The 16,277-nt window shown below is 34.4% G+C and overlaps 1 protein-coding gene across 1 annotated transcript in view; it reads left to right on the top strand.

Moving 5' to 3' along the window:
* Positions 1 to 16,277, top strand: part of AK9 (adenylate kinase 9) — a 70,876-nt gene that overhangs the window by 4,115 nt on the left and 50,484 nt on the right. Inside the window, exons 4-13 of the mRNA XM_075498528.1 lie at positions 3,129 to 3,181; positions 3,266 to 3,362; positions 3,977 to 4,089; positions 7,358 to 7,519; positions 8,213 to 8,338; positions 10,504 to 10,578; positions 12,040 to 12,138; positions 14,088 to 14,227; positions 14,313 to 14,493; positions 14,942 to 15,086. Coding sequence (XP_075354643.1) covers positions 3,129 to 3,181; positions 3,266 to 3,362; positions 3,977 to 4,089; positions 7,358 to 7,519; positions 8,213 to 8,338; positions 10,504 to 10,578; positions 12,040 to 12,138; positions 14,088 to 14,227; positions 14,313 to 14,493; positions 14,942 to 15,086 — 1,191 coding nt within the window. The remainder of the gene's footprint in view (positions 1 to 3,128; positions 3,182 to 3,265; positions 3,363 to 3,976; positions 4,090 to 7,357; positions 7,520 to 8,212; positions 8,339 to 10,503; positions 10,579 to 12,039; positions 12,139 to 14,087; positions 14,228 to 14,312; positions 14,494 to 14,941; positions 15,087 to 16,277) is intronic.

Below are 16,277 nucleotides of genomic sequence, written 5' to 3'. Positions count from 1 at the left end.
AATTGCTGAAAAATGGCCTTTTAGTTATAGAGAGGCTTAGAAAACCACTTTTTTTTTTTTTTTTTTTTTTTTTTTCCCCAGAAGGGGATATACGTAACACATAATAATCAAGTTCGATTCCCAATCCTGTAAGGTGATTCATGTGACCCTTCTTGTTCACATGGAGGCAACTCATTCAACTCCAGAGAGCACAGAGATTTTCCAGTACAGACCATGAAAAAATAGCAGGATCTTTCCTTTCTGTTTGTGCAGTGCCTAATACAAGGGGGGGGATGTACTCCAGGAAACAAGCGTAGCTTTTGTATCTGTATAAGTAATAATGGAAGGAATAGGAGCTGGCACTTTCAAATTTCTAAAACAAAAATATCCAATGGCTTATTTCAGAAGATGTAGTTAATTTCTCCCTCCAGGCATTTACCAGAATACAAGATACCATTTCATTTTCTAAGGTATCCAGCTCCATTTCTGACAGTCTTTCTCATCAAAGATTTTTGAAGATCTGTAGAGTAAAATTTGTTGCTTACAATGTTATCTTGTTCCCTATCAACACATTCCTAGAGATTTTTTTTTCATTTCAAGGCATCTCAGCAAGAAAGTAGGTTCCTACAAAAAATAATTACATCTCTGGCAGTTTTCTTTTGTACTAATTTTGTCAGCAGTAACTAAAAAAATATTAAAATCTGTAATTTTTTTAAAGCCCTGGTAATATTTTTGTATCCGTGACATTAGAATTTACAAATCTTGATTCATTCACTTAAGTTTTATGAAAAAATAAAACTTTTCCACCAGATTTGTCCTACCAGTTTGAAGGCTAATATCATCTTTTCAACGAGAAGAAAAGAAAGCACATAATAACCTTAACTATGAAGCAATTTCCTGAGTGCCTCTTTGGAGACACCAAATTATAAATCTGATTTTATGGTATATATGTGTACAGTTGTTCTGATTATGAACTAACTCTTTATATATCGATTTTCATTACATTTTTTCTTTTAAATGTGCTCCATAGTATTTTTTATTGTTCTAATAAAAGCCTTCTGGTGGATGGTGTAACACTTCATATTCCTGTGAATACACAAGCTTATTTATCAAATTAAGTATCTTTATCTTATGTTGAAGATTTGGAATTATAATATGGTAAAATTCAGTTTTAGTAAAGTGCTTTTTGGACTTATGTAAATATAGAATTTTTAATTCATAGGATCATCTAACAAAAAATTAATACCCGCTCCAAAACATAGATCAGACCAAAATCGGAAGGGACCTTAGAAATGTACTTAAGCCAATCCACACTGTTTGAATGTATTTAAACCATTACTGACAACTGTCTATCAAATTCGTTTTCAAAAATCTCTAGGCAGTCTATCTCTGCAACACAGTCTTTGCCATTAGAAAGTTTTTCTTAATGACTGATGTAAATCTCACTTACTGCATTTTTATGCCTTATTTCTAGTAGATTCAGAGAATTATTCTTTTCTTCTTTTGCTTACGATATTTCTTTTAATCTCCTTTTGTCTAGTGTGCCCACACGTGTACACACGCACACATTCCTTCAACTTATGCTAATAGGGTTTTTTTCATTTTCCGCATCAAAAAGAAGGAAACAAAGAAATTCAACGTACAGAAACATGAATAATATAGCTCAGAAAGGACCTCCAGAGGTCATCGAGTCCAACCTTCCAGTCAAAGCAGGGACAACTAGAGAAGGTTGCTCAGGGGTGTGTCCAGTTGAGACTGGAGTATCTCCAAGGATGGAGACTCCACCACCTCTCTGGGCAACACTTTCCAATGTTTTGCCACCTTCATGATGAAAAATTGCTTCCTAATTACCCCACTGGAATTTCTCATGTTCCTACTTGTGTCTGTTGCTTCCTCTCCTATCTGAACTTCTGTGAAGACAGTGGTTCTGTCTTTGTGCCTTCCCATTAAGTAGTTTTAGACAGCAATAAGACCTGTCCTGTTTTCTCCAGGCTGAACAAGGCCAGTTCTTCTGGCTTCTCCTAGTAGGTTCAAGACTTTTAATCGTCTTGGTGCCCTCCACTGGACTTGCTCCAATGCATCAATATCTGTCCTGTGCTGTGTTATTGATTTAAAAAATAATCAAAGTTAGAGCATTATTAAATAGGAAAGGTGTTCACTGTCTTTTTAATTTAACAAAATACTTTCTATCCATTTATCCAATGAATAGGTCAATACTCATAAATAAAACAGGGCTGATTTTCAGTTGTCTGTGTTGTTTGTTAATACAGTCCCTGTCTCGGTTTGGGACCGTGGCAAGTAGCGCTCTCCCAAACACCCATTTATAGTATGATGGATAGTATGCGTGACAGTCATCATTACTACTAGGAGCAGTTTGAAAACAGCCACTATGTTTTGCGGAGAAAAATTTTAGCTATATAGGCATGAGCCACCTGGCTTCAAGACCTTCCCCTGGCCTGGCTTATTAATAATATAGATGTAGCCTTAAGGGTCGTTCCTGAAAACTTTTGTGAGTGTCTGCTTATTTCAATGGTGTAGAAATGTGAAAGACTTCCAGGATCATTCTGCTATGATGTCACTGTCCACAGAGACAGAGGGTAGGCCTTTGAATTTGATGGGTGTCAAACTGAATGTTTATCTAATTTTAGATAATGAGACTATATAAGGAGTAGGTTTATAAAGGCTTTTTTAAAAGCCCTTAAAGCCTTTTTTTAAAAGCCCGTTAGACACACAACTGTTTTTGTGTGTCTAAACAGTTCTTTTTCTAAAACTTTCTTTTAAAATTTGGGAAGTGTTGGAGCTCAAATACTCATCTCTGGCTTACACAGCAGTAATGCTAATTTGATATAAATCAGTAGTTAAAATAATCCTGCAAAGCTGCTGTTGTGCATTTGTCTGTAGTACATATAGGGCTAAATCGTAGGGAAAAACATCTACCCAGACATTGCTAGAAGGCACCAAGTTCTGGATGGACAAAATATAATAATGGCCCTAAATATAATGGCTGTTCATTTCAAAATAGTCTGGTTGCTTGGAGCACACATACATACTCATATGTGTGTGTGTGAATGTATGTATCTCTGCATGACATGTCTGTATATAAAATACTTTTAATTAATTATTTTATTCTGTCTGATGTGCTTTCTCAGCTTTGGAAGTAATTCAAATGAATATTAATGAAGAAACAGAGTATGGGCTTAAGGTAAAGGTCTAATCTTCTAGTAAGTTTTGTCACATTCTTGACAAATACATATTATATAATACTATGTTTTGCATTTTACGATAGTGTCAAGAATTGCTTTTTAAAGGTCAAAGTATTTCTGAAGAACTGGTTACAGAAATGATTCTGAAAAAGATTGAGTCACCAGAAGTTGCTCATTTTGGTAAGTATATTTATAGCCTAAACTTCTTAGAATGAGCTAGCTATAATTTTGACGCACTTTGCATCCATTACTGGTCAATTACAATTCATTTTGTATTTGACGGTAGCATCTTTTCTTGTGCTCATCAGGTTGTGGAATATCTGTAAACTGAGAGTGTATTTAGGGATTAATTTACCAATATGAGAGATCAGAAAGTGTCACACCGATCCTATGTTGTGTTAATTTTGAGAAAATGAATTTGCCCCAAATTTTAAGTGTTGCTATGACTCTCATTTGACAATATTATCCAGTTAGAAAAGTTTCAGGATTTAAAAACAGATTTTTTTTTTGCTTGAATACTTCTATAACAACAACAAAAAACACCAGCAAAAATATTTTAAACATTTAAAATAATGAAAAAGAAGGAAAACAGATTATTTAAAATGCAAAGTATTACGGTCTTTTTTTTTTTCTTACAACATTGTTTATTCCCTTTGCATTTTGTCACTGAGAGTAAGTTAGATGAGAATAGTATTGGTAGTGGTAATAATTCTTCTTTAAAGGAGATGAGTATAACTAGTCCTATATTTGACATAACCTTCTAAAAAATGTATTTAACAAAATGTATTCGGCAGGCTATGTTCTCAGTGGATTTCCTTCTCTCTCAGAGGAATACATGACTGTTTCACAGCAAATAGAGAAAATAAAGAATCTAAAATTAAAACCAGATTTCCTGATTAACATTAAGGTAATGTAATCTTCAGTAACTTGCTAGTCATTTTCCTAATTATTAGTAGACTCATATGCTGCATAAGTCAAAAGATAATATTTTCCCCTGTGCATTTGAGTACAGTATTTATTGAGGACTAATAAATTGTTCTCTTTTATATTGGAATGGAATTACGCTAGTTTGTTCCATTATAAGCACTCCTCATTGTAAAATAACAAACATTTCTTAAAACTTCAGTAGCAGTTACAGTCTTTGCACCTCTACCAATTAGAAGATAGAGGTTTTCAGGAAAAGAAAACTTTGAATAACATGACTATTATGGGATTTTGGATACATTTACATCTGCCATTCATGTATTTCAGGAAGAAACTTTTCACATATAGAAGTTAGAAAGCAAACTGTTTTATTTTTTACTCACTAATTGTGAAACTGCTTCTTAGTCTTTATTAATTCATCTCATTTACGAATCTCAGTTTTTTCATGAGTAGTAATGTGACATACCAGATACTTTACAAAAGTGACTCTGATATAACCAGAGAAACATAAATCATTGTTAGTGTAGGATTAAGAGGACTTTCTCAATGTAACTTAAAAGAATGGACTTGCTGGCTACATCCATATTGGTAAATAAAACAAGGCAAGAGCAACTCCTCAGGTGTCAGGCCAACTGGCTTGGCAGAACACAGCTAACCTGTCTTGTTAGTCAGAATGGGTTGGCCGTGTCCAAACTGCCCACTGGGAAAGGCCCTAGGCCTGTGCCATTCTCTGGATTGTGCCCAGCTATTCACCAGGGAGAGTACTAGCTGGCCCACACCAAACTTTGCTAGACTCCATGCAGACAAAGTAAAGGTATGTATAATCATGAACAAGGGTTCAGGCCCTTCCTCTTGCAATGTTTTATTTATTATCAACTGGATTATTTCTGTCTTCACTCTGAGTGTGCAGAATGAGCTGCCTATTCACTCTGAATGTGCAGAACGAGCTGCCAAGGCAACTCTGAATAACCAGCCTCTGGTGTTGTGCTCCATTCTCATTGGGATTTTGATTCTAGTTGTCATATCTATGTGGTTTGTCAGATGCTAAGCTTCAGTGCATGGACGTAGTCTATCACTTTGCCAGATTTAAGTCCATGTTTGTTTTAATGACAAGGTTCTTTACATTCCATACTTTTGAGACTTAATCTGTTTGACCATGCATAATGAAAATTTGTGAATGCCTACTTCAAACCTTTTTTTTATATGCTCATGGAAAGATCTTAAAACATCAGAGAAACATATTTTTGTGCTGCTTTTCAAGCAGTTTTGATTTTTTCCAGCTACAGAAAGTAAATCTTTATTTAAATACCAGATAATGAGAAATCCCAGTTCTTGAGAATATACATTGTGTAGTTTCATGTGCAACAGTACAAATAGATATTATTTATATACTACACTAGATACTACACTAGAAAGAAAACAGAATTCTTGACTTCATGTAGTTACATCATCTTCTCCTCTGGGAAGAAGACTGAGACTGAATGCTCATTAAAAATCCTTGCCCCAAAGTCAAATGAATAATTTTGCCTTTGATTTCAGTGGGTTCAAGCTGTTTTCACAGATATGTCAGAATTGTAACCATTTTCATTACATCAAAAAGAAAGGAAGAAAACTCTGGAAATAGTGAAATACTGTTATTAGCAGATGAATTTAGAGAAATTTTGTCTCTCCAAGAAAAAGGACAGAAGATGCACCTTTGAAAAAAGAACCATATCTGATCAAATTTCTCCTTCCCTATTTCAAAATGTGCTATGTCATATAGTAGTCATGTCAGCTGTATGACTCACCGTAGAAATATAGAAATATCCTGAAGTATTGTAATACTTTAAGGGATACCTCAGGAAATGAGTATAGTGTGCCTATTGCTAGCAATGCGATCTCAAAATGAGTGTAGTGTGCCTGTTGCTAGCAATGCGATCTCAAAAGCTCTATATTTTCTGTAGAAATCAATTTGCCATTTCTGTAACAATTTGGCCTTACCAACTACAATATTTTCTTGTTATCTCAGGTTTTCATATATGTTTGAAGGGTGTTAGTGATTTAGAAAGGAAGAATGATTATTTATTTTGTTGTGCCCCACCCCCAATTCCACAGTAGAGTTTTAAGACACCCATCTTAAGACCTGTTGGAGATCTGGGACTCCAAGTGCATATCAATGCAAGTACAATTTAGGACAGGTCAGATAAAAGTTTTATTAACTACACTCACAGTGAGCAAACATTCAGACAGCATCTCCCTCTCTGCTCCCCTGTTCTCTGCTAAACTATTACAGAGACCCAGCCAGCTTTTTGTTTCAGAAAAAAAGAGAAAGAGGTGAGGAAAAACAATCCTTTCAGTGTTAACAAAGTCAGGTATCCATCCCTGGAATGGATGGACTCCTTAAGCAGCTTGCTAACAGCCACAATTCTAAGAAGGAGTCAAACAGTACATAATGTGACAATGTAGAAAGAAGGCTCTTGGTGGAGCCTATAGGAGTGGCACACCAAGTATTATCTTAGCTCAGAAGTGGGGAGGTGGAAACAGTCACAGACTGTTAGCTTTTAGTTGAAAGGAATGTTTTAGTTAGGGTAAATGTTTTAGTTAGGATGTTTAGTTAGCAATGTTTTAGTTAGGATAAACTTCTTAGGTAGACCTCTCAAATCTTAAATATTAAAATTTTACCACCACAGACCACATCCAGATTTATCTGTGTTTAATGTTAAACTAAACTTGTGTCTGCAGGGCCTTTTATGGAAAGACCATTGCTTACTCTTCCAGAGCTCCAAAGTGCTGACTCCTTTAGCCTCTGACACAATGGCACTATGCTTTTGGGTAATAGTAAAGCTCTGAGAGGTCAGAGGCACCTAGTAAAATTGACTTAATCTTGCTCAAGTCCAAACCACTTTGGCATTACTGCAAGAGCAGTCACAAGCCTGTCTGCAAAATACTTTTATCCATAAACTACACCTACACTTGTTATACTACAAGGTATAACTTGCATGGTAAAAGGTGCTCAGGTAGTGGCTACACTCCTGGTATGGAATGTAAAATGCTGATGGGGAAGAACTATGCAAGTGTTTAATTAAGTCTTTCTTTAATATTTGCTGCTTTTGAAAATTTTGCGTTTACGCAGAATGTTATTGGAGAAGATGTTTATGAATCCACGTATTTGCCAAACAGATTCCTACCCCCCATTCTGCAGTTTCAGGAAAAATAATATTATTATAGCAGTACAATAAACACATGATTTCCTTTTAATTATTCCTTGCTAGTGTTCAGATTATGACTTATGCCAAAGAATATCAGGACAAAGGCAACACCCTGATTCAGGGCAGGTGTATCAGAGGAACCAGTGGGATCCTAATGTTATTGAAAAGCATAAGAAAGACAAAGATCAGCATGAAGAAGATGATGAAGAGCAGGAAGAAGAGGAGGTAAATATTGCTTATTTCTAAACAGTGCAAAGTAGTATAATGTACTCTAGACAAAGCAGAACAAATCCAATATTCTAAAATATCACCATACTACATTATGAATTTTTTTGCTCAACTTTAATCTTAATTCAGTTTCTGTTCTGCTTTAAGAGATGTGGGATAATACTTAAGTAGTAGGTTTAAATGACAACGAATGGTGATTATTGCATAGCTTAACCTGGATTCAGTCTCCAACTAAGAAGTCACTGAACTGTTTCTTGCCATAAGTTAAAAGAGTGTATCATCAGAATGGTAACTCTATATTGTCTGTTTCTTGGTTGAAGCAAATAAAAGAGTTCTTAATTTCTGTTTATTGTAGCAAGTTTTACTAGTATTTGCAGGATACTATCTTGTTTTCTGGTTTTGGTGTTAGACTACTACAAATGGATTTTCTTCATTTTCATGAAGGTATTAATTTTGAATTCAGGTTGAATTCTTCTGGTTTATAATGCTGGCCAGAGATTTATCAATGCAAGTTCTAGGCACATTCCTCTCAATTTGCAGAAATTACACTTCATCAGGATAGGATCACGGTCAGCTATCACTGGACTAATCTCTGGAAAGCTACTTTATTCACCTTTGAGTAAAGACAAAAATTAGTTTAGTACATTATTTCATTTCTGTATCTTTTTTATTTAACTTTTCATTCTACAGACTGCAGAAGATCCACTTATGATGTCAGAATTTTTGCATCAATTAGTGCAGAGGCCTGAAGATTTTCTTGAAAATGCAGAGGAAAGAGTTGGAGCGTATAAGGATATAATGCTTCATCCTTTAGAAGTAAGAAAAAGCAAAATAATATGATTATGCATAACAAAAGATTTTTTAAAATATCTTGCACTGTTTTCATTTTTTTTTTTAGTTTCAGATTTATTGTATGGAGGTGGGCACAAGGTTTGCTACAACATATCCCCAAGTTCTGAAATTCATACTGAAATCAATGATACAAAGTTGTCATCTGTAGGTGTTGTTTCTACTCTGGAGTCAAGATAAAGTAATCCACTTTGAGTTTTAAAAGTGAAACCATACCTGCCATCACAGACGCTTCCTAAATCTCTGAAGTCAATTATTTGAAGAGCCCAGTGTATAATCAGCATTACCAGAGTCCATTCTAGCATGCAGTCCCATAAGAAATCTGCTCTTTGCATCCATTGCCTTCCACTCCAATAGACTTCCTTCCTCACCTGCTTCATTGCCTGCAGATTTATATACACAATAATTAGCCCATCATTTTGCTTTATCACCTATTTAATTTCTGCAGCTGTGACATTATTTTTTTCTTTCTTTGTTGTGTCCAGGAAAAGTTGGATTTACTATGTATCTTTTTTTTTGTTCCCCAAGAAATACAGAACAGGTCCAAAGCAATAATTAATTCTTTTCTTTTTTCTTTTTTTTTTTTTAATCTCCTGGCACAAGCAACTGCAAAAGCCTCATGTTTGCCACACACTTGACTATTACTGTTTATTTATGCCCTTCAATTTCCCTATGGATTAGATAAACCTACAGATAAAATTGTGTAAAACTGGTATAATGTCCTTTGCTAGAGTAACAAACTTGTTACTGCTGTGAAGGGAAAAGCAAAAAATGTGATATCTTTAATCATTATACGATCTTACATGGATTTCTCGTAAGCAAACTAATGGAAAGTTGTTTAGATTAAATTCCTTCAAGATGTACACCAAACTTCAACACTATCAACATGTTCCACTAGTTGGTAGGTCTTACTTATGCTTCACTAATGATGAATGTATTAGTGAACATACTTAGTGGTCCACTAATACATTAAAACAACATAGGGGTCTATCACTGGCCCAGGTAGAGGTTGAGATGATGAAACTGAAAAAAAAGCTTATAAGATGTGCAGTTTGCACTGAACTGGGATAGGTAGAAAGAACTTTGGAGAACAGACTTTGATTTCTTGATAAGTTGTTAGGATGAAATTGAGTAGAAATAAGTGTGAAATACTACAGTTAGGGAGGAAACCTAATGAACAACTACAATGTGAAATAGTTGGCTAGACCTCAGTACTGCAGTCAATCTGCAATCTGTGGGGTTTTAGTTAGTCATAAACTGAGGCAATAAATGTGATGCTATTGTGCAAAAGCAAATATTATGGATGTACTAATAAGACCATTGTATATAAGAGAAACACAGACTATTATCTTCTCTGTAGAAGAGTATTAGAAAGAAGTAGTTACTTATTATCTATTTCTACCAAAGATAGGACAAATAATTTAATTTATAGTATAGAAGACAGACTAGATGCAAGGAAATGAACTCTGACCATAAGTGTAGTGAAGAACTGGAACAGATAACCCACAAAGTTGTAAAGTCACCTTCACTAGGCTTTTTCAGGGCTGGGGTTAGACCAACATCTGTCAGGAACGGCGTGAGTGTTCTCAGTCCTCAGACAGAGACATTAACAATGGACATGGGATGTCTATTTTAGTCTAATATTTTATTTACTAATGGGAAAATTGAAAATAAGAAAAATCAAATATATTGTTCAAATTTTACAGAAATTGAGAGTCAGGACCAAAATGAAAACATTGGTCTCATGGCTGGTATTTCCAAGAAATCTGTTAACTGACATTGTCACCATTTTCCAGCAGAGAATTAAGGTAGTTAGACAATTAGAAGTTGAATTCATACGCAAAATGTTACTGTATCTCGATTCTTTGTAGCTCTCTTGTATTTGAGCTAGGATATCTAATTTGTTTTCTGAACCCATTGTAACTCCGGTTTTGGAATTCTCTCTGTGTTTATCCATCACCAAATAAAAGTTTCTCTCCAGAAGATTTTATAAGTCATCAGTACAATGAATCCTGGTTTTGCTGAAGTCCACAGGAGTCCAGCCTTTTATATGTATAGGAACAGAATGAGCTTCAATGCAATTATCTGGTTAACTATACTCAATTGATGAATATGTCTTTGTTCTTAAACAGGACTTGATGGCTGAACAGGATTGTCAATATCTTATTGAACTGGATGGAAATCAGCAACCAGATGATCTCATTATAGTAAGCAAGCTATGCACCAACTTAGATAACCTCCACTAGAAAATAATTTCTCAGTTCTGTGGATTGTTTTCTTTATTAAGGTGTTGGCAAAATTTTAAGTTGTATATAAAACTCATTTAATTACTATTAGAAAACATGACCTTTGAAATGCTTGCTTTTGTTGCTCTATTAAAACAATTATAAGAATCACTGCACTGCCCCCAGGCTTACATATATGTTACATGAGAAAATTTTCAGTCAGTCTACAAACTCTTTTGTATTCTATCTATCTCTTTTTAGCACTTTATTTTGTGTATTAGTGTAAAATAACATTATTAACATGAGAAATGAAATCATTTTCACTATGATATATTTACAGAATTAGCTTATTTTGTGCTGGTGTCTAAAATAATGACAGAATTTTTATGAACTTTGATATTGTTTTACAGTGTAGTAGAAGACACATCATTCTTTTAACAATTCTGCTGAGTGCTCGTGTCTAGATTTTTAGCTCATAACATAGCAACTCATTCTCCCTATTAAAAAACTACAATGATAAAATTTGAAAATAAATAATCTTATCCTCTGCCTCAGAAATAAGAGTTGCTTCAAATCAGAACCTAAAGTATGGGGTTGAAAATGAAGTGAAAGATTGTCTTTGACAATGTAGGAAGTGAGCTACATTTCCCCTCTGTTGTTTGAAACAAATTGAATCAATTATAATTCTGTAAGTATTATTTCAATTTATGCTTAATTTTACTACCAAGACTACTCCTATGGGAAAAAACCCCACTAATTTTGCAGAGTTGGAACATAAAAACTCCTCACTTGTGATCTGTTTGTGACCATTACAACAGAAATTTATAGTAAAGGCAATCAAGTCGTGTAATGATTTCAACCATTTTACCTATAAGTAAGGCAAAGACCTATTATGAAACTAGTCCAAACATGACAAAATTTGCTTTTTCATTTCAAGAACACTTGCATTCAAGTGCGATTACATCCAGGAAATACTTCAATTAAATTTAATATCATCTGAATCTCATTGGCAGACATCTGGTTTAAGTATCTTTTTAAATAAATTAACCACAGTTGTATTACTTCCAAGTGTGTATAATCTGATCTCCTAAAGAGACTTTCCTCCTTTTCAGATTGGAGCTCACTTGAATACTTCTACTGCATTGTGGGAAAGAATCCTTCACAGCCTATTCCTTTAAAAGGCTTGGGATTCATAGCATAATGAGGAGATATAAAGGCTGTGATTCAGCATTTTGCACTGCCTGTATCTACCAAGTAGCTTGTTAAAACTCAGCTCAATAACTAGCATGACTCCAAGCTAGAAATCAGGCCTTAGTGTGTATGTAGCCATTATATAAATAATGGCTTATATAAATAATAAGTTATAATTTAAAAAATACTTTGGGAGTCCTTTCAGATCACAAAAGTAGTTTTGATTGGTACTAAGAGTTATTTTCTTTTCAGTCAGTGGTAGTTCGACTTCAGTCTCTGGGTGTTCGAAATGGAGCTCCTATAACTAGACTTCAAAGTCAGCAAGAAGAAATGCTGGAGGGACTGGAAAATGTAAGTGCGCTTGTCTAAAGTGTGATTGACTGTAATAATTATAACAATATTTTTTATTTTATCCTGTAAGCTTATATTATAACATCTTTGTTTCACAGCAACCAGTTTGTTTTACCATGCAATAAGGGCATTTTTTGAGCCTTAATTTTCCAGAAATGTGAATTTAAGATAATTCTGGGGCTGAAATCCACTTAAAAGAGTATGAAAAGAAAAAAGACTGTCATTTTAAAAAAAAAGTTAGATGACTATAATAAAATTTTGAACAAAATGTTTGTTTTAGCAACAGAGGAAGAATTAATTCCTTCCAAGAAAATAAAGCAACTTTAGCCAAAGGATAACAATCTCAGCAACTGACTTTTAGCTCAGTCTTTACTCTTTTCCTGAATGAGAAACAGCATGCTAATACAAATTTAGCAACATCCCGCATAGCTGAAATCACATACGTTTTCAGCTATTTCCTGTAATTAATTACAAACATAACAAGTTAGTGCTGAATTTTGCTGAATCATGACAATTATAATTTGTGTCCCTCCCAAATAAAACTGAAAAACAGATGTCTTTGCATAAATGTCTTCACCTATATTCACTTGCAGTCATCTTTCCTGTTTGTTAAACAAAACTTGGAATATATGAATGGTACTGTAACTGGGAGACCCCGCTATACATTTTCTGAGAAACACCCCATCTTCACTTTTCTGTTTTCTCAGTCCCTGAAAAGTTCACAGTGAAGGACTGTCTGTGTCAGAGGTCATCAGTATTTATTGTTTAGTTAGTCTTTGTGTTTGTGTTAGCCTGTGTGTAAGCTTTTAGCATCCCCCACGGTATTTGGGGCAAGGAGTTCTGCAGCTTAACTGGACATTATATACAGAATTGCTTCCCTTTGTGTTGAACCTGCCACCTTTTAGCTCAGTCTCCTCTAGTTGTCGATATGCAAAAGTCAGTAAATAGTTTTGTTCTCTGTATCTGCTCTCTAATAACTCATGATTTCAGACTTCTGTCCTGTTCTTATGTAGCTGTCTTGTTCCTGGACTGAAGAGTTCCAGTCTACTTAATCTTACTTCTTCTTACATGAAAATCTTTTTGTGTGATTGATCAGTCATATTACATTTTCTGAAACTTTTCCAATTCTACTGTGTACTTTTTGAGATTAGGGTAGCAGAATGCACATAGCAGTAAAGATGAGGGCAGGATTTATACAATAAAAAACCCCAAACCTTTATCTTCTGTTCTCTCTTTGCTAAACATTCCTAACATTCAGGTCGGTTTTCTGACTGCTCTTGGGCATTGATCAGATTTTTTCAAGGAAGTATGTATTATAACTCCAAGATCTATTTCTGAGTAGTGAGAGTCAATGACAATTCACCATTTTCTGTGTAAAACTGCTATTGTAATGCCCAGCTTCCTAGATTCTGAAGGTCCTTCTGCAGTTCTTCACAGCCAGCACTTGTCTGTACTATTTTGAATAATTTAGAGTCACCATAAACTTTAGGATTCACTCACTATTCACCTTCTGTAAAAGGTCTATTAAACTTACTCCTATCACATGACATTTCTGCATGCCTAAAAGAGATATTTTGGCCTTGCTATTCCCCTACACAGATTGTGGTCCTTTCTTCATCCCCTTTAGAAGAAATCTTGGCCATTTTCTGTTGTCTTCAATAAATGGGTGATTTGTACCTCTTTATTGTTTTAAACTTCTGAAAATAATAAATGAAGCCTACAGGAACTATTTTTATTAAATAAAATTGAAAAACTAAATAGTTTCTCCTTAAAATTGTCCTACAATTCTGAAACATGTAATTTTTTTTAAAGATTCTAAAAACCATTATGTGGTTTTCTTTTTAGGTTTGCTTATTTTCCAACAAAATATTTCAAAAAAGGCTAAGAACAAGGCATATGTAGCCTCAGACAAAAATTACATATGCTGTTATTGTTTTTTTAATAAACAGGATGAACTTTTCCGGGTTCTGTCGTCTTACAAACTAATAGCACACAGATATCGATGGCGTAGAAGCAGATGGGGACAAGCATGTCCTGTGGCTCTAAAGGAAGGTGATATTGTAATGGGAAACCCAGACTTGGCTGTCAGGTTAGAGGAATTTGACGCTTTTTTATTATTATTTGTATTTTATAGGATAACTGACTATATCTGTTAGCTTCTCTTCTGTTTTAAGTTTTCTAGGTAAAATGTATGTCCTGTCATCCCCAGAGGCATTGAAAACATTTATGTTGAATCCACGGCCTTACCTGTTACCACCAATGCCACTTCCTCCTTGTAAAGTACTAGTGTTTGGTCCTCCATTCTCTGGAAGAACAACTATTTGTAACCTAATTGCACACAAATATAAAGGAAAGGTAGGTTTATAAATGTCTTATGTAACAAGGGTATCAGCTGAGGCTTGCGAATCAGTTAAGCACATTCTTATTCCTGTTGTGTTACTAACATACACATTGCAAACATATGGATTACAGAGGAAACATAGTAATTTAGTTAAATTCATTTATATAAAAGTAGCAAAATGTCAAAATTTTTTTTTATTTACCCCCTATGTAAGACAAATATTTGTGTCAGTTATTTGTCTTAGCATAAGAATATTATGAATAACTTCTGTATCTAAGATAATTAAATGTAAATGCAAATTAGAAATTATTTTTTCCGCAAAAAACCCCTTGCATTTGAATGATATGTACATTTTTCTGAAATTTGCAGAGCTTTTCCAAATTCATTTCATTGTATAGAAGTTGGATCAGATGCTATATTTCTCTTCCGTGATTTTTTTTTTTTTTCAAATCATTTCACTAGGTTCTTGATATGGCCAAACTCATTCAACCCTATATGGAAGAATCAAGAGAAGACAACGTTGAGCAAGTGCAAAGGGATGCAGTAGAAAAGGCTATAACAGCAGTGAAAAATAGGTTGGAATTGGAAAAACAGTCAAGAGAACCAGGTAAATAAGGTGTTCCATGGTCTTTTGAAGCTATCTTATTTGCTTTAGGTTATTTAACTGAAGCAACTGCTGTCACTTCAACTAATAAAATATTACAGAAGTTGTTACGGTACTTGTGCATTAAATATGAACTAAAAGAACATGCAGTGAAGGGGATAGCTGAGTAGAATTCAGTATTTTTGATCTTATATATAAATTCTCTGAAACTGAGGGCCACGAGTATGTAAGAGTTTTCTGAGCTCTTTTTGAAAGAAGAAATTGGTTCTGACTGATACTGGTTGGAAACTTTCCATTTGAATGACTTTCTGACAAGTTAAATCTCTGCAAAATCGAAATTTTCTTCAATAAAGCAGCTTGTCAGCTACGCTGATGTGAACCCACAATCTACAGATTTTCCACTTTGGAGCAGCTTTCCAAGTATGCTGTCTGAGATGGCAGGCACATTCACAAGACTCTCCAGCTCTGGTCACATTTAGACTTCTTAAGCTGCCCAGGTTTTTGTAGCTTGATGAATTCAGAAAATATTTTGAAAAGGTGAAAAAAACATGTTCTTTTAATATCTTTTAAACAGAATTTGGATTTTTTTTTTGTAGGACATTTTGTGGGTTTTTTTCCAAATTATTTCTTTTGAAATGAAAATTTTCCATTGAATTGGAACTGCCTTTTCCAGTTAGCTCTAGTTATGATTCAAATGGACAATTAGGCCATTTTGCCTTATTCAACTAAGCAAGGAATCACCGTATTTGACTTACTCATGGGTAGATACATATCTAACAAGAAGACAGTATATTCCTCTGGTGCTGGAGAACATAGAAGCTGACAGTGATACAAAAACCATGGTGTTGCAGTAAAAATAATGGTGAACTATGACACCAAAATTAAAACCATTAAACAGTGTTATGTTCCAGATTTCTGGCAATGTAAATACTCTTGAGGACAGGTATGTGAAATCATATTAGGATTAATAAGAACTTAATCCTAATTAATAATTTTGGATTAATAACTTTAGGATTAATAATCCTAATTAATAGCTCAAACAATTCTATTGCAAAACGGAACTACACACAGATGAAGGATGGAAATTGTCATAGAAAGTAAGAAAGCTTCAGAAGGGGAAATTAAATAAGTTTGGAAGCTTGAATCTAGATCTAGAGGTAACTATCCCAGAAAGTATTTCCTATTCCTAACAAA

Source organism: Mycteria americana, chromosome 3 (genome assembly GCF_035582795.1).
Source record: "Mycteria americana isolate JAX WOST 10 ecotype Jacksonville Zoo and Gardens chromosome 3, USCA_MyAme_1.0, whole genome shotgun sequence".
NCBI lineage: Eukaryota > Metazoa > Chordata > Aves > Ciconiiformes > Ciconiidae > Mycteria > Mycteria americana.
The sequence above is the reverse complement of the archived record's forward strand: the minus strand, read 5'-3'. Positions and strand labels throughout refer to the sequence as shown.